Below are 17,829 nucleotides of genomic sequence, written 5' to 3'. Positions count from 1 at the left end.
CAAGCTAACGTTAATTGTGGGGCTGCTGCTGTGTTTAATAGTTTTCAAGAACATTATGTAAATTGGTAAACTATTTAGCTTAGGCTACTAAAACGAACACCAAAACTTAAAATGAACTGTAAAAAACTATAGAAATTTATGCAACAACAACAATGAAAAAAATTGGCGGGAAGCTGACAGCGTACACCAGGGATAGGCAACTTTGATCCTGGAGGGCCATTGTCCTGCAGAGTTTAGCTCCAACCCTAATTAAACACACCTGAACAAGGCAATCAGTGTTTTCAGGATTACTAGATAGATACATGCAGGTGAGTTTTTATGAGGGCTGAAGCTAAACTCTGCAGGATAGTGTCCCTCCAGGACCGGAGTTGCCTATCCCTGGCCTACACATTTCTTACCTTCACCACTTTCTGTCATATGCATCAATTTACTGTTCTGATCTCAACTAGTTTGGGCAAACTAGCCTATTGGCACCGATCAGAGGCACACTATTTTAAGATGTCATCATGTAGACTTCTTAAGAAGTATTTTACAGTATTTTAAAACTACAAAAATACAAAACACTGAAGTATTTTGATACAAAATACAAAGCCATTTTCATCAACCCTATCAAATACAAATTACAAAATAGTATTTGAAACACATGTACCCATCCCTTAGAACAACAGTGCACATATTAGATGTGCCCTTATTTGCATCCCTTTCAGGTTTTTGGATTTGTATTTACTAAACTAATACATTCATTTTAGGACAAGTCTGATATTTAAATAGAGACATTAAGTAGGCCTAATGTAAGAACAAAACATCTCACAAGGTCATACTGGTACATAATAGATATATATAGTCATACAGTAGGCTATATATTCAGTATAGTAGTTTTCTTTTACTTTTAACAGTTAAATAATATTATTAATAGTATAATAACAACAATAATAAATAAACAAATAAATACATACATACATACATACATACATACATAAGGCGCAATTGCTAAAACAAAATATTAGATTTAGTTCCGGATTATGCTGTAGTTCCGTTATTTACTTTCATTTTTACCTGTGGGTGTGGTTTCAAGACCGTGAGAAAATACAGTGAGGCAGGAAGATCTAAATTCACTTTGTGGAGAAATCTGAAGTTGTAAGGTGAGTTCTAGTACATACAAGAACAAAATAATAGGCTATAGCATATTTCTGGAAAGATTAACATAAATCTAGGAAAGTTTTTTTTTTTTTACATTTTCATAAAATAAAAAAAATACATAGCACAATAGATTACTTTGATATGTATTTCCTCTTAAATTCTGAAAAGTCGTGGAAACTTAAGTGCGTAATTTTATTTCGCTGTTCGGTAACGCTTTCTATCTTATGGGGGGTTACCCTGCTGTCATTTACTTCCGCTTTCTCAACACTTAAATGTTCTAATATTTTTTAGACATACTGTCCGTTTCTCAAACTGAAGGCTGCTTCCTCCGGAGGTAGCATGTATAGACTTCATACGTCATAAAGAAGACCTTATATAAGAATATTAATTTATAAACCGTTATTAATTCGAACATCATACTTAGTTAAGCGTAAATTGTTGTAATATGTTAATGACTCGCGAATGTAAAGCTCAGTTAACTGAATGAAGCCAGGCTTGATGACGTAGGCAGCTTGAAGATGCAGCCCTCGGTTTGAGAAACAGTCAACAGCTTTACAGTCCAGTTTATGAAGGAAGATTACTGCCATCTGGTGTGAGTAAAAGAAAATCTGCAATTACATGGTTTAACCACTAGATTCATATGGCTCTATATAAAAGGCATATAAATTCTCTTGTTGTTTTAAGGTAAAGCTAAATAATCATTTGTTTTAAGTTTCAATATATATTAATATATATATTAATATTATATATACATATATTAATATATATAATATTAATGTAGATAGATATTATCAAAGACTACTTTTTGTAAGGTTTTTTATATTTTTTTAATTACTTTTACTGCAGTCAAACCCGAACACAGAGAAAAAAAAATTTTGCTACACAAAACATTTATTTCTTATTTTGTATTTTTTTTTTAGTGCGCGAGAAATTCACTGATTTGATTTCAGCCTCTTATTTGAGTCTTCTGGCTTAGTTTTGCTATATTGTTACTGATATATCAGTTAATTTGTGTGCATGTGTTGTGTTGTAATTGTGTGTGTTTTGTGATTGTGTGTGTGTTAGTGAGTGTCTTTTTTGTACTCTTGATGTTTTAGAGTGTAACTGGTTCCTTGGTGTCCTGTGTTTTTACTGCATTGTGGTTGAATTACAGTGTTGAGTGGCTCAAGTGTATAGGTTTTATATATAAAACAGGATGCACAACACACAGGGTTTATTGAGGACAAAAAGGGGGAAAACAAAACCCACAAGGGGGAAAACAACGACTAGGGCAGAGACAAAAGGACTTAACAAGACTAGGAACTAACAGTTAACAAAAGACTCTTCACACAAGAACACTTACTACAGGGAAACTATCACAGAACTCACAACGTCTTCTTCAAAGTGCAACAATGTGTAACAATGAACCGCCCAGGACAGTGAACACAAGGGGATAGAAATAGGGAAACTAATCATAACATAACAGGTGACACAGGTAAAGCAATAATGACAAAACTAGGATAACAAGGGGGGCAGGGCAAGGAAACGAGACAACAAGCACATGGCCCAAAGACAAGGCCATGTGCTTGTACACAAAACACGGGCCTGTCATGTCAAATCAAGGACACGAGGGCAGAATCATGACATAAAGAGATTTATTTATTTTCCATTTGATGTTTAAATTAAGTTGTCTGTTTTGATTTCTGTGTGTTTGTAATGAAGGCTGGCCTATAGTGTTTTATGTCTAAATATTTGTTATTTTATTTCTCCAGCAGGCTAACTTTGTGATCACTATCCATGTCATTCCTGGTATGCGGTAACATTTTGGCTTCCTAAATGTTAGAAAAAATATTTGATGATTTTTTATGTTTTTTGCATTCTACCAAAATATTGACATATTTAACTATTAGGAATGGATATTGGTCAAGCTCGAGGACTCAAAAAATTATTATTATTAGGGGTAGATTGTTCAGGCACTGGCCAGGAAAATATTCCACTCTGTTAGGGACATATAGATAGTTATCACAACATGTTAATAATGTAAATGATAAACAATAATTAGATTTTCTTGGATAGTATATGTTCCTTATGCCATCTATTTATTTTTTTTTATTTTATGAACAATAACAAAACAATTATTGATGAATAGAATATGTGACCACTCACGGAAAGTAGGGACACAAGTCGGTTCTGGGGCATTTTGAGTTATTCGCATATTCTGAAAGTGTAGATAATATTTGTAGAAGTTGTGGCCATTTGAAGGTAGGCACTCAAAAAAGCTCAAAAGGGAGAAAATGGCCTCTATAGATATGTGCAGTTCTCAACTGTTCTCACCTGCTGGGAGTGACAACAGGGCTGAAATATGTATTTATCTTTTTATAAAACCTTTTTTTGTCAAAACTCTATTTGAACTTGTGCAATGTAGATAACGTTGCAACACACTCCTTTAAAATCTGGCCATCATTTTTTTTATGTTAATGTAAACAAAAAGTGTTTTTTGGCAAGTGATACGATGCTAACGATTACAATTAAAACGACAGTCCTCAGCAAGCTAATAACAATAGGTAGGTATGGGAAGGTCTAAACATGGACTAAACATGAGAATGACTTGAGGGTGAGTCATTAATGACATCATTTTCATTTTTGGGTGAACAAACCGTTTAAGGCTGAGAACTGGCCCCAATAATAAAACTTCTTTTGGTCCAGTTCAGGACCAGTTAAGGGTGATTAACTGGCTGAGATTCATGCCGGTTATGGCCCTTGTGTGGCCTTTGACTTTAATCCAGTTCTGGGCCACTTCAGGGCCGTCATTCTTTGCGTCACTTGGACCAAAGGAAAAGTGATTGTTTGGCCCGGATCTGGGCCAGAAGACATTTGCTATGTGGGTAGCTAACCTATATTAACAGAACTTACAATTATGTCAGATTTGTTTTTACATTTTTTATTTTATAGGACAAACATTCTCCATAATATAGCCTAACAGGGTGGAATTTTAAGGGTGGGACAAGCAGGATAACATTTCAAAAATAAAAACAGTTAGGAGGGAGAGTTGAAGCTTACCTCAGTTTGTACAGTTAAATTCCATTGGGGAAAATAAATTATGTCACTTCTTGAAAATGGTATCAATGATATTTAAATGAAAGTATGTACTAACAAGGTGGAAAAGGACTTTAGGGACACAGTAATTGAAAAAAGATAAAGTATGATTAGAGGGAGTTTAGCCTAGTCTATGACATAATTAAAACATATTTAGAGTTTTTTTTAATAATTTCATGGTTTATATTTCTTGTGGAAGTTGAGGACATGGACAATGCAAATATCAATAAAGTATTTATAATTTCTATTATTCTGTTTAAGTGATAAAAAAAATACCTAAATATAAAGTTTAAGCAATATCTTATAAATATGTTACATATTTTAAAGAAAATATGATTTAAAAAATCGAGACATAAAAGTCACTGTGTAACAGGAATGACCCATCCACCATTTGACTTGGGCCATGAAACCTCTTTGGCTTGACATACTCATTTCTTTCTAATTCCCATGATAAATCATTAACTGTGTCAAGATTGTACTTATGTTCATTAGTTGTCTTGGAACTTGCCTATAACTGTTTCTTCTCTGTAATTCTGCTTATTTGACTTTGTCCCTTTCTTTAAGCAATCAGTATTTCCCTGATCAAGGTATGCCAATTCTCCTAGATGAAGTTAACTAAATTAACTGGTAACACAACTAACAATGAGAATTATTTTACAGTATTTAGTAATTTAAATACTGTTAATTTACGTATGATAATATTTCTTTTTTTACCTACCAGGATGTATAAACTAGCGTCAATGTTTTGAACAAAGTGCTGAACAAACATGACTAAACTATAAACAGTAATAGTTTTTATAAATAGTACTGTTTTTCTTGTAAACAGATATGGCTGAACATACAGACAGGATAACTAAGATTTGTGGGCAGAAACCTGGAGGGAAGAAAAAAAGTAAGTGCAATTTTTTTTATTTGTTGATAAGACCTACGCTAAGAATATTTAGCATGTTAAAAGTATCAATTCTAATGGTAAGAGTTGATAACGATTAATAATAATTACATCAACATTAATGAAAAACCATAAGACTTTGGTTCAGTTACAAAACATAATTTAAGATATTTATAATGAAACTGTCTCAGGTTACAATTGTAACCAAGGTTCCCTAAGTAGGGAACGGCACACTGCGTCCTCTAGGGGTTGCTATGGGGAACCCTCCACATACCACTTATGTGGATTTTTAGAAAGTGCGGAAAATGTTCAGTGTGCACACTTACAACCATGTGGATTACAGAAAACACACAGAGACAGCATACACAAGAAAATTCTCGGAAATACCACCTATACTTTCCCGCTCAAGCAAGAAGGCATATCCAGATGACCAAGTGGCCCCTCAGGGTGATCTGGCCAGACATCCAGGAAATTCTTGCAGTGCCGTACCTTGTTGGGGGCCTGATGGTCAAGAAGGCTCCTGCAGAAGCCTGTGACCTGGCCACAAGGTCCAGGCAGTATGAAGCCAGAACCAAGGCTATTAGAACACTGCAACACAATCTCACAGTAGAATTAGTACACAAATGACCACCAGCAAATTAATACATACTGATGGTCCTGGCTAAAAGGAGTCATCCCTTGAGCGATGGATTATACTCACCGACCCTGGTTCCTGCACTAGAGCTCTGCTCAATGGGCAACTCCTTTTAGTCGGGACCATGAGTAAGGTGGTCATTATGAAACCAACCAAAACATCATAGGTCCAGCATAGGAGACTATCATGCAAGAAGCTCCCACCTAACTTCAGTCAGGTGGAGCTGGTGGTTATAGGTGAATTAGGAAGGGGAAGATATGGGCAGATGTAAAACCCCCAAAGGGAATGAGTCAATACTCAAGTATTACTTCGATTCGGACGAGAATGCTGACGCCTTGTCTGAATCATGTCCCTTAGGTCTTGCCTACCTTCCTTTGACCCACGATTCCTCCTACCCCTACCCGCAGGAAGGGGAGGAGCGCGAGTCATGATACTAGCATTCTGTGCCTGTCTTTGATCCTCAGACTGAGACGGACCAGGACCCCTATGTTGTTTGGGCTGAAACCTGGACCTTCCTGGAATTAAGCTGAGTGCGCCTTCACCTCCCTGAAGTTTTCAAATTTTCAGAACTACTGTCTCAACGGAGGTACCGAAAAGTTTGGAAGGTGAAACCGGAGCATTGAGAAGAAAGCCCCTCTCTTTCTTCCTGATATCTGCCAGGTTCACCCACAGATGTCTCTCCGTTACCACCATGGCTGCCATGGCCTGCTTGGTAGCACGGAGAGAGAAATCTGTTGTACGGCGCAGCTAAGCTACCTGATCAGGGGAAAGTCTCTAACCTTTATCCAGGTTTTTCAGCAGATCAGCATGATATGTTTGAAGCAACGCCATCGTTTGAAGCAAAAGCCTGACCGGCTGCATATGCAAAACTCATATGCAAAATAGCCTCTTCCATTCTTTTTAGATCTCTGTATGGATATCAGGCAAAAATGAAAGCCTCACCTGAGCTGGAGGGCTATGGTCAGAAAGATAACGTTTGTCGAGATGACCATGCGGTGTCACCCTGCTAGCATGCTTCCATTGCAAGTCCCACTTTGCTGTGGCCCGATCCATAACCTCCAACAGCTCTTCATACACAGGGCAAGAGGATTGAGAAGGCTCAGCCTCAGCTTCTTCGTCATCCTCGGACATCTCTTACTCTTCCTGGGCCGAACCCAATAGAGCACTAGCCTATGTATCGGAAAGTGTTAAAGAAACATCATCCCCCAAAGGCTTCTAGGATGGCTGCCCCTCCTTCCTCGAAAAGAAAGACAAACGAGAGTGGAGATTTTTCATCGAAAAATGCTCACAGTGCATGCAGACTGCTCACTCAAGGACATTGCATGCATGCTCTTAACCCAAACAAAAAACGCAAAGATTCTGTGTGTCATCGTGTATCAAATAATGATGACACAGATGCACACACAGTCTAAACTCTTTGATAGTGGTCACCATGATAAACAGAGAAAGGTCACTCTTATCACGTTCAAATGCATGCTTCAAACAGAACAGTCGGTGAAGATATGATGTGTTCTCTCGGCGCCTATTTATTCTATAGTCTCACTGGTAGTGACGTCAGTGGCTGTCGCTGGCCATACTTGTTGGCGTTTTTTCAATGTATGCTTCAGACATGGGTCACTACGAGGTGTTCCCAATAGCGACCCCTAGAGGACACAGTTCGAAGTTCCCTTGAAAGGACACTAAGAGGTTTCTGTCCCTCTCCTGAAAGTCCAGGTTACAAAACTTCATAAGCTCTTTAAAGACGCAAATTTTTTTTTTTTTTTTTTAAGTTTATGGAAGAATAAAGGTTAAATGCTGCATGATGAAGATGAATTAATTTATTTATATTTTTAGGCAATGATCTTCAGCTACAACATGATTGTAAGGTACGGTAATCTTTATATCAGTCATAATCATAATATATATAAGCAAGAAGGTAGGAGACGCCATGCTGTACTGTGAAACGGAGTTCCCTCAACCCCTTCAAGCAATGCTGTGTTCACAATATAGCATGCCTCGAATAGATTATTGTTTAATTAAATGGTTATCACACAATACAAATATTAAAACCAACAATAAATTAATGAAATGCGATTAAAGTGTTCCTGACAGTGACAATAAATTAAGAGAAAGTTCTTAGGTGTGATCAGAGCCATTGAAAACCAGAGTTGCGGCACTCCCATAAACTTCCATAGGAACTGAGGAATGTGGAAGTAAACTGTCATGGAACAGCCAATAGTTCCAGCATTAAAGGCCATTCATTTCAGTGTTTTTCAAGGACACATGCTGATAAACTAAAGAAATTACTGCATTTTTTTTTATATATTAAAGCATTTGTTAACCTCTCAGAAATCTAACCAGAAGTGGCGTTTTATGAAGCGCATTATTGTTTAAATTAAATTACCTATTTGCTTGCATATATGAATATTCAATTGTTCTGTTTGTGAATATCACAAAATAACAATAGTATGTGATAAACCTTTTTAAATTTTACATAAAAAAATCATAACTTACCATTGTTTGTTAATGTCTAAATATATATTCAAATGCAAAACCCTAAAAAAGTAATCAATTATGATTATGAATTAATAAATATCATGGCCTTACATATTAATGTTATCTTCCCAGTCCTTAAATATCTCTAATTTACCATTTTTTGCACTTGAATTTAAAAATGTCTTTCTATTTTAACCTTAAATGCTACACTAATTGTAATACATGTAATAAATGTATTAGAAAATATAATATTTTATATGGCCTTTCATGCATCATAATTATTGCACATTTTATTTGATATCCAAAATATCCTCATAAAATTAAATAAATATTACTAAACTAAAATAGTACATTTATTTGATTGATAGAAAGTCACACTTAAGGTGGTCAGTTACATTTGACTGCCAAGGAGTATAAGAGCATATTAATGCTGCCTCTTTATTAGTCCCCAGAATAAAATACTACTGTAAATGCTACTGTCGTCAGCACAGTAATGCACAATGTGTCAAAATTTACTAGAAATTGCTGCAAACAAAGTGAAACTGCTGTATATCCTGCCAATTTAAACAGATTGACAGCGCAGACTTGAGATCTCCATGAATAACTTGACCACACGGCGGCGAGACCAGCATGTTGCAACTCCATGTTCCCTTTCAGTCGGTCACGTTCGACGTTCTGATGGGATATCACCCGAGAGCCCAATTACCTTTGAGTGGTACAAAACGAGCCAATGGTACACAAAGTACCTTGGTCTGCGGGATTTGCATCACGAGCTCCGCCCCGCAGAGCAGGTATATAAGGAGCAACGCGAGCAACTCGCATTCAAGCTTTCGCTTCGGAGCCGAGCACATCGCTTGCTGCAATCACCGGAGTGTTACAAGCAAGAGCTGGTGTTGTTGTGACGGCGCGATTCAGCGGTTCGTCTGGGTTTCCTGCGACAGCTCCCACGTTCCCCTGAGCGCTTCAACACTTCTGAAAGAGCAAATTTCTTTCACAAAAGAGATACGGGCTGATTTGCGTCTTTTTAAAGATGTCATTTCGCCCGTGTGTTTCTGGGTGCGGTCGATACATCACTCCTTGTGACGGTCACGATCGTTGTGTCACGTGTCTGGGCTTCCAGTACGCTGAGACTGCGTTCGTGGATGGCTCATGTTCTCATTGCGGGAACATGACCATTTTGGCGTTGAGATCGAGACTGATTACCTTAAAAGGTATAGAGTGCCCTCTGCCACACCCCGTTCTAGCTCTTCTTCTCGTAAGAGGGCTACTTCAGCTGGTGGCTAAGATGATCTGAGGGTTACTGTGTGGGCTTCCCCGGTGAGCGAACCTCCTTGGGCCACACCCCCCTCACATACGCCGCAGCCGGTTGAGTTTCCAGATGAGTTTGCTGGACCCTCTCAGGCTCCTGAAATCTCATTCAGGGCTCGCGAAGAGGACCGTATGTCGATCGCCGCATCACAAGGCGGGCTTGAGTCCTCGGGAGATGAGGGTTTGGCTGCGTTGCCTCCCTCGGGAGTGCCATCGTTGTCCGAGTCCGATCCCGAGCTGACGGCCGCTCCTCAACTCCCCGGTCTCCTAGGATGGCCTCTTCGGTGAAGCGGTAGAGAGCTTTGCCCAGCAGTTCTCTGCCGCCCAGAAGCAGTCTGAGGCCATCAGACACATCCTGCCCCGGCGGCCCTCTGCTGCTTCCACCCTGCCGTCTCAGCCTGCTCGTTGCTCCTAGCGGCCTCTTCCACTCCCGCTCGGCCACAGCAGCAGCCTTCACCCTGGCCGCAGCGAGGAGATGGCCACAGAAGGGCTTGCCATGTGCAATGGGCATGCTGCGTCAGGCTCCTGGTCAGGACCCCGACTTCAGTGGCATGTCAATTGCCTCGAATTGCTAGCAGTACGTCTTACTCTGCACCGCTTCAGGGCCCTGCTGAAGGACAAGCACATTCTGGTCCGTATGGACAACACTGCAACCGTAGCGTACATCAACCGCCAGGGTTGGCAATTCGCTCGCCATCTCCTCCTGTGGAGTCACAAGCATCTGAGGTCGCTTCGTGCCATTCACATTCCGGGCAGGCTCAATCGTGCAGCCGACGAGCTCTCACGGCAGCAGTCTCGCCCCGGGGAATGGAGACTCCACCCCCAGTCAGTTCAGCTGATTTGGGAACACTTCGGAGACGCTCAGGTAGACCTGTTTGCCTATCCAGAAAATTCCCACTGCCAGTTGTTTTACTCCCTGACCGAGGGCACCCTCGGCACGGACGCCCTGGCACACAGCTGGCCGCTGGGCCTGCGCAAGTATGCATTTCCCCCAGTGAGCCTTCTTGCACAGACATTGTGCAAGATCAGGGAGAACGAGGAGCAGGTCCTTATGGTTGCGCCTTTTTGGCCCGGCAGGACCTGGTTCCCCGAACTTGTACTCCTCGCGACAGCCCCTCCCTGGCAAATTCCTCTGAGGAAGGACCTTCTTTCTCAGAGACGGGTCACCCTCTGGCACCCACGTCCCGATCTGTGGAACCTACATGTGTGGGTTCTGGACGGGTCACGGAAGGTTTAGGTACCTTGCTACCATCACTTCAGCTAGAGCCATGTCCACCAGACATGCCTATGGTTTGAATTGGAACCTCTTCATCACTTGGTGTTCTTCACGGCGTGAGGACCCCTGGAAATGTCACCACACCAATGTGGCCACCATTTCGGCTCACCATGACCCTGTTGAAGGTAAGTCTCTTGGGAGGCACGACCTGATCATCAGGTACCTGAGAGGAGCAAGGAGGCGCAATCTGCCTCGCCCTCAGCATGTCCCCTCTTGGGACCTCACAGTGGTTCTATCAGCACTGCAGAGAGCTCCCTTCAAACCCTTGCTCTCAGTAGAGCTAAAGTTTTTATCTTTGAAAACTGTGCTCCTGGCGGCTTTGGCTTCGTTGAAGAGGGTCGGGGACCTGCAGGCATTTTCAGTTGACGAAGCGTGCCTGGATTTTGGGCCGGCTAACTCTCACATTATCTTGAGACCCCGGCCTGGATACGTGCCCAAAGTTCCCACCACTCGTTTTAGGGATCAGGTGGTGAACTTGCCGGCTGGGCGACACCTAACACATTCGCGAGATTTTATAATCTCCATGTAGAGCCCGTGTCCTCCCGGGTACTCGCCCCTTCTTATGTATCACCACCTTGGTAGATACCTGCCTTCTGTAACTCCTCCCACGGGCAGGCAGCCTGCTAGCAAATGTCCAGCTGGAATATGCTACCCAGTGTATTCTGTGTGAGCTATAGGCCCTCACTCGTGCTGGCCTCACGACAGGGTGCTATTATTCACACGGGTCGCTGGAAGACAGCCATGTGGCGTTTTGTACGGGACCCCATTCGTAACGTCGAACGTGACCGACTGAAAGGGAACGTCTTGGTTACGTATGTATCCTCAGCAAAAACCTGAATGCGAGTTGCTAGCGTTGCTCCATATATATCCGCTCTGCGGGGCGGAGCTCGCGATGCAAATCCCGCAGACCAAGGTACTATGTGTACCATTGGCTCGTTTTGTACCACTCGAATGTGATTTGGCTCTCGGGCGAGATCCCATTCGTAACGTTTCCGTTCCCCTCCTTCAGGGAACGATAGTTACATCCATAACCAAGATGTTTCAAGGGCCTTGGGTGTAACATGCCTCATCTTATGGAGTTCAGATAAAAACAGAGAATATGAACTTTTCTCATCTTCTGCCCATACAGAATTTATATATATATATATATATATATATATATATATATATATATATATATATATATATATATTTCAAATACATTTCAGAATTGACAAAAAATGGCTTCAAAAAACTTGCTTTACATATTTATTCAATAGTTTATCCACTTAGAAAAGTATTCCCATTCCCACCTATTTACACCTTACATTTAAGTAATGGTTTACCAATGCACCTTTTTTGTGTGCTTTTAAAAGTTTGCCAATGCTGTTAATAAAGCCTAATGTGCATTGAATTCTTAACATTCCTTTTATCAGTGTCTTATATTAAAAATATCAAATATATTTCAAATATAAATTACATTTACTCAAGAAAATTAAACTGCTTTTTAATAATTCAGCAGAGTAAAGATGTCATGAAAGGAGGACTGGAAAAAGAACCAACCCAATATGAAGACAAGGATCAAATCAGTTTGGAAAACATCAATAAGCTCTTGAGTAGACTCAAACTCAGTGATGAAAGCTCTTACAAACTGAGGCCAAGATACTTTCTGCAGGTAGCTCCATCAATACAACGGCATGAACCTTGTAATGAGAAGAATTTGGTTCAAACTTACATACAAGGACTTCTGATGGCAGATTACAAAACAAGATATATTCCAATAGAAGACAAAAGTGAGGCACTTAAACAGAAAGGAACCATGGTTTCTGATATGGTTGGGGGTAATGCATTCGAAAAAATTTTCAAGAGACCTGCACCTGTTGGAGGCAAAATACAGCCCATTCACCCAATGGACATTCAGATGGCAGTGTTTCACTGTGCAGATAGTTTCCTTCGTCAACTTATGGTAACAAAACTTTCACAATGTCAGTATGCTCTTCCTCTGCTTGTACCCAATCCGTTTACCCAAGAGATTGAATTTCCATTGTGGACTTTCAGACAATTTAAGAAAAGCTGGAAGTCACACAATGAAAACATCATTAAAAACCAGACAATCTACAAGGCTGAGACACCTATGATTGCCTTTTTCAGGTTTTCAGCCGTTTCTTCTTCCAAGTCTGAATTAATGAACAACTTGATCAATGAACGGCATGACACGTTCTTTCACAGACACTGCCGTGGAAGCACCAAATCCCGTCTGCTGATGGATGGTGTGGTTGAGATCGCCTGGTACTGCCCGTCCGGAGAGAAAACTGATAAATTCCCAGATTGTATTGCCTTCTGTAATCTTCATGGCGATGCACAAGATAATGAGACACAGCTGCAAATTCTGACTAAAGAGTCCTCAATAAATGTAGTGCTTCTGCCAAATCTTGAAGAGAGTGACAAAAGTATGACAATAATAGAAACTCTCTACAACAGCACAAAGCCTCTCATTTGCCTTCTGACTGAAGAAGACTCAGTGGTTTCCAAGGTACAGGAAGGTAAATATACAATTGGCTTGAATAAGAGAAGTAGATCAGATATATCAGAGGAACTTAGAGGAATCATCAATGAGTGCCTCTCGAAATCACTGTCAGTTTTCAAGCTTGAGAGTATGGGTGAAGATTCAGAAATCATAGTGGATGAGAAAGATGACTACTGCAGAAGAGGAAAAGAGGCAGCAGAGCAGATGATAAGACTACTGAAGACAAAAGAAATGTCCAAAATCAAAGAAACATTTCTGCCTTGTCAGGGAAAACTATGGCATGACTGGTGTCTAAAGAGCAAAGAACTACATCGACCTCAAGGAGATAACATTGAAATGCATAATAGCCAGAAACAAACAGAAATGCACAAAATCCGTGAGCAGCAGAAAGAATTTGGCCTCAGTGAATTCTCGAAGATGTTTATTGAAAAACTAAATACCATAAATGCGGATGAGAAGATGTATTTCCTTAAATGGCTGGGGATTCTCCTAGATGAGTACACTTCGAAAGATCTATGCAAGCTTCATCATGAGTATTATGAAAAATGGTCAAAAGTGCTGGATTTGAAAAAGGAACATGATAAATCTGAGCAACTGACAATAGAACAGATACATCTAGAAAAGCTATCAGAAAAGCTGAATGCAGCCACATTTGGCTTGGAGCACATACTAAGAGAGATTGGCCAGATATATGAATCAAATATTTCTGCGAACAAGAAAAATAAAGGATCTGGATGTAAACTAGATGTCAGGCCACTTCCACAGTTTGCTGCAGAGCTCATGATCTCCGGATACCCACTGGAGCTGATGGATGGTGATGCAGCTCATGTGCCTCTCATTTGGGTTCAGGCGGTTCTAGGTGAACTTATTAAAATGCTGGGTGACCCGAAAGTATTTGTGTTGTCAATTTTGGGAATCCAGAGCACTGGAAAATCTACCATGCTGAATGCCATGTTTGGATTGCAGTTTGCAGTCAGTGCTGGTAGATGCACCAAAGGAGCCTTCATGCAGCTGGTCAAGGTGTCTGAGGAACTAAAAAAACAGTTAAATTTCGACTACATTCTTGTTGTAGACACTGAGGGTCTTCATGCTCTAGAGTTACCTTGCAGGTCATCAAGACATCATGATAATGAAATGGCAACATTTGTGGTCGGTCTTGGAAACATGACATTGATCAACATTTTTGGTGAGAATCCAGCTGAGATGCAAGACATCCTTCAAATTGTTGTTCAAGCCTTCCTGAGGATGAAAAAGGTACAACTGAACCCCAGCTGCATGTTTGTACATCAGAACGTTGGAGACATCACAGCGGGCGAGAAGAACATGGTAGGGAAAAAACACTTGCAGGAAAAACTAGATGAGATGACTCAACTAGCTGCTAAAGAAGAAGTCTGTGGCGCAGAATGTTTTAGTGACGTCATTGAATTTAATATAAAGACTGATGTGAGGTACTTTGCCCAGCTCTGGGAAGGCAGCCCACCCATGGCACCACCCAATCCATGTTACAGTGAAAATGTGCAGGAGCTTAAGAGCACTATTCTTTCCCGTGCCTCACAATATAAAGGTTTGACACTGTCTCAATTCAAAGATCGTATTGGAGACCTCTGGAATGCTCTTCTGAATGAAAACTTTGTTTTCAGCTTCAAGAATACTTTGGAGATTGCAACATACAGAAAATTAGAAGAGGAGTACACAAAATGGACCTGGAGTCTCAGAAGTGCCATGCTGGAGATTGAAGACAAATTGCACAACAGAATCAACAACAGGCAGCTTCACAAAGTTGAGAGTCGAGACTTGGAAAAGGAGATGGCAGAGACCAATGAAGAGGTAAAAACATCCATGAGACATTACTTTGAAGAACACAAAGAAAGGGATACGTTGATTCAGTGGGAATTGAAATTTCAAGAAAAAATCAAGCACTTGCATTGGGAGCTTGTGAGGGATGCAAAAGTAAAACTAGAGAACATCATCTATCAAAGGGAAGCTCTCATTAAACTGGTTGGAGAGAAAACTCTGCATGAGCGAAAACTCCTTGAAAAAAGCAAAGAACTTGCATTAAGACTTAAACAAAAAGGTCTAGATGAGAAAGAGTTGAAGGCACAGTTTGATTCTGTGTGGGAAACATGGGTCTCTCGGTTGACAGGGGATGCTAAACCTTTTGATGATCCTAACATAGAAAGTGACATAATTACAATAATATCTGAAATTCATGAAAAAGCACTTGTGCGTGACAGATTAAATAAATATGAACTCCTATATCAAATCACCGATTTTACCACATATGTAAATCCCATCAGAAAATCCTGGATGAGCAAAACCTTTGGCCTTCCACCAGAAGAACAAGAGTCAATACAAAAACTGTTGAAAAGTATTTTTCATAAAACTGTGAATCAGGTGTCGTCAAAACCAGTTGCAAAGATGGGATACAACAAAAGCTACATTCAAGAAATTGCTAAGCTTGTAAAAATGAATGTCGGAAACCACAAGTGCATAAACGCACAATATGAATTCAAGAAAGAGTTCACAGTTGACCTGACAATCAGTGCTTGTCAGTGGGCAGGTGAGAGGTTTGCCAAGCTCCATCAGGAGTTCAGAAACACCAATGATCCCTTGATTTATTTAGAGAGAAAGAAACCAGAATACTACAGCGTGTTCCAGGGATTCTGCAAAGGTGCCAAATCTGTGACAGTATTTGGAGCCTTGATTTGTAGTGAGCTGAAAACCCCCATTCTCCAGAGTGCCTACAACAAGACTGCAAATGATCTAGCAGGAGAGATGCGGACAAATATTCCAGCTTTCAAAGGAAACAGGTCAAACCTGGAGAAACACATTCTGAAAGCACTCGCAGAGGAGGAGGACTTTGCAAAGTTTATAAAGTACATACATTTTCCAAGGGACCACTTTGAAGATTTCATCAAAGCTGAAGTGAAATCTTATATAACAGGGCAGAACTCCTCAGCTCTTGCAATGATTAAAGAGAAAATCAAGCACAAGGGACAATGTGTCATCACAGCTGCTGAAACGGCAACAGCTAAAGTCATGAACAAAACAGGAGATGCCAATATGTGGCTGGAGATCTTCTCAGACTGTCTGAAAGACGAGCTTGAATACAGTAAAGATCATCTCACTGGCAACTGCTGTCAGGACATCACTGATTTTGAACTTCTAGTGGAGGTTGTGAAAAGAGAACTTCCTCCCATAATAGCAGAGTTGAACAGAGACTTAACAATGCCCTCTGATATTAAAATGGTAATGTTCAGGGAACCACCAGATGAGTTTTTGATTAAACATTTCTGCCAGTGCTGCTGGGTCCAGTGTCCCTTCTGTAAAGTTGTCTGTGTCAACACAATGGAAGACCATCTTGGGGATCATATTGCTCCCTTCCATCGTAACTGTGGGATGAGAGGGATGATTTACAAAGGAACAAATAATCTCTGCTTGTCATTCTGCACATCTTCAGTGGCAAGTGATGGTTACTTTTACCCAGATAGTCAAACAGAGGACACAGTTTTATGGAAGGAGTACAGAACAGCAGGTCCAGAGTTTGAGAACTGGTCCATCACGCCTGATCTCTCAGAGCTGCCATACTGGAAGTGGTTTGTGTGTCGATTCCAGGCTGATTTGGAAAAGTATTATAACAAAACGTTCAATGGTTGTGGTAAGATTCCAAATGAATGGAGAACCTACACAAAAGAGCAAGCTATAGAGAGCTTGGAGAAATATCTGTAAGTTTAATCGCTAGCTTGAATATTTAAATAAACTGTGAAACCACAGTGTCCTATAAAGCCTGGAGTTTACTGCCAATAAGTTTTATTGTTCTTACCACTTTCTAAAGGCCTTTTTATGAAAAGATTTCATTCGAATTATGGCAGATTTGTAGTTATTTTATACATATATTACATGTACCATTAGTTTCCTTTAACATTCCATAGTTTTTTAGTGTATGTGTGTGTGGAGGGGTGGGGAATTGGGGTGTATTGGGTTCATAATAAAAATAAAAAAAAGTCTACTTTATGTTTGCCTAGTTGTAGTCCGTACTGACATTTGTTACCTGTAACATCATATTATTAGTATTCCAATGAAATTACTGTGTACTGTGCTGTTTACTTCAGTGATTGCAATAAAGATGCTTTCATTTTTTTGAAGTTTTTATTACTGCAAATAATGTCTCTTAGAGTAAATTATTTACAGGACAAAATCAATTTTAAGTGAAGAAAGTATAATTTCATGTTTATCTTATCATTTTGATTACACACCAAAGGTTTTGTAAGGACTTTGAGGGGTATGCTCCAAAACTCGTCAAAAAATTGTCAGCCATCAAAGCTGAACAGAAAGTCTCTCTCCAAACTCAGTTAGAATTATCTCAAGACAATCAAGATTCAAAAATGCTAAGGGATTTTTAATATCTTGATTGGTTTGGGCCATGGTTAAAAATGAAAAAAAAGGAAGTGTGCTATAACTTTGGCATACATTGGCAGATTTTGATCAAACTTCAGCAGTTTGTTCATTGTGTGAAGCCAATGACA

At 40.1% G+C, this 17,829-nt stretch overlaps 1 protein-coding gene across 11 annotated transcripts; it reads left to right on the top strand.

Moving 5' to 3' along the window:
- Nucleotides 1-1,047: 1,047 nt before the first annotated feature.
- LOC127946022 (interferon-induced very large GTPase 1) lies at nt 1,048-17,448 on the top strand. 11 transcript variants are annotated; one of them, XM_052542347.1, is made up of 6 exons: nt 1,048-1,142; nt 2,892-2,928; nt 4,780-4,802; nt 5,042-5,107; nt 7,572-7,603; nt 12,299-17,448. In XM_052542347.1, exons 4-6 carry the CDS (start codon nt 5,044-5,046, stop codon nt 17,030-17,032), a joined length of 4,830 nt encoding a protein of 1,609 aa, XP_052398307.1. In that variant the 5' UTR covers nt 1,048-1,142; nt 2,892-2,928; nt 4,780-4,802; nt 5,042-5,043; the 3' UTR covers nt 17,033-17,448. The 11 variants fall into 11 exon arrangements, with proteins under 11 accessions (XP_052398307.1, XP_052398270.1, XP_052398329.1 ...); XM_052542310.1 differs by having other exon boundaries at nt 12,296-17,448; XM_052542316.1 differs by having other exon boundaries at nt 1,104-1,142; nt 2,895-2,928; nt 12,296-17,448.
- Nucleotides 17,449-17,829: the final 381 nt, after the last annotated feature.

Source organism: Carassius gibelio, chromosome A3 (genome assembly GCF_023724105.1).
Source record: "Carassius gibelio isolate Cgi1373 ecotype wild population from Czech Republic chromosome A3, carGib1.2-hapl.c, whole genome shotgun sequence".
NCBI lineage: Eukaryota > Metazoa > Chordata > Actinopteri > Cypriniformes > Cyprinidae > Carassius > Carassius gibelio.
The sequence above is the reverse complement of the archived record's forward strand: the minus strand, read 5'-3'. Positions and strand labels throughout refer to the sequence as shown.

What these genes read in the sequence shown, in the direction of transcription:
- LOC127946022 (XM_052542310.1), top strand. Translation starts at nt 5,044, where the DNA reads ATGGCTGAACATACAGACAGGATAACTAAGATTTGTGGGCAGAAACCT. An exon ending in ACCTGGAGGGAAGAAAAAAA is followed by an intron (nt 5,108 to 7,571) that starts GTAAGTGCAATT and finishes TTATATTTTTAG; the next exon opens with GCAATGATCTTCAGCTACAA. An exon ending in AGCTACAACATGATTGTAAG is followed by an intron (nt 7,604 to 12,295) that starts GTACGGTAATCT and finishes TTAATAATTCAG; the next exon opens with CAGAGTAAAGATGTCATGAA.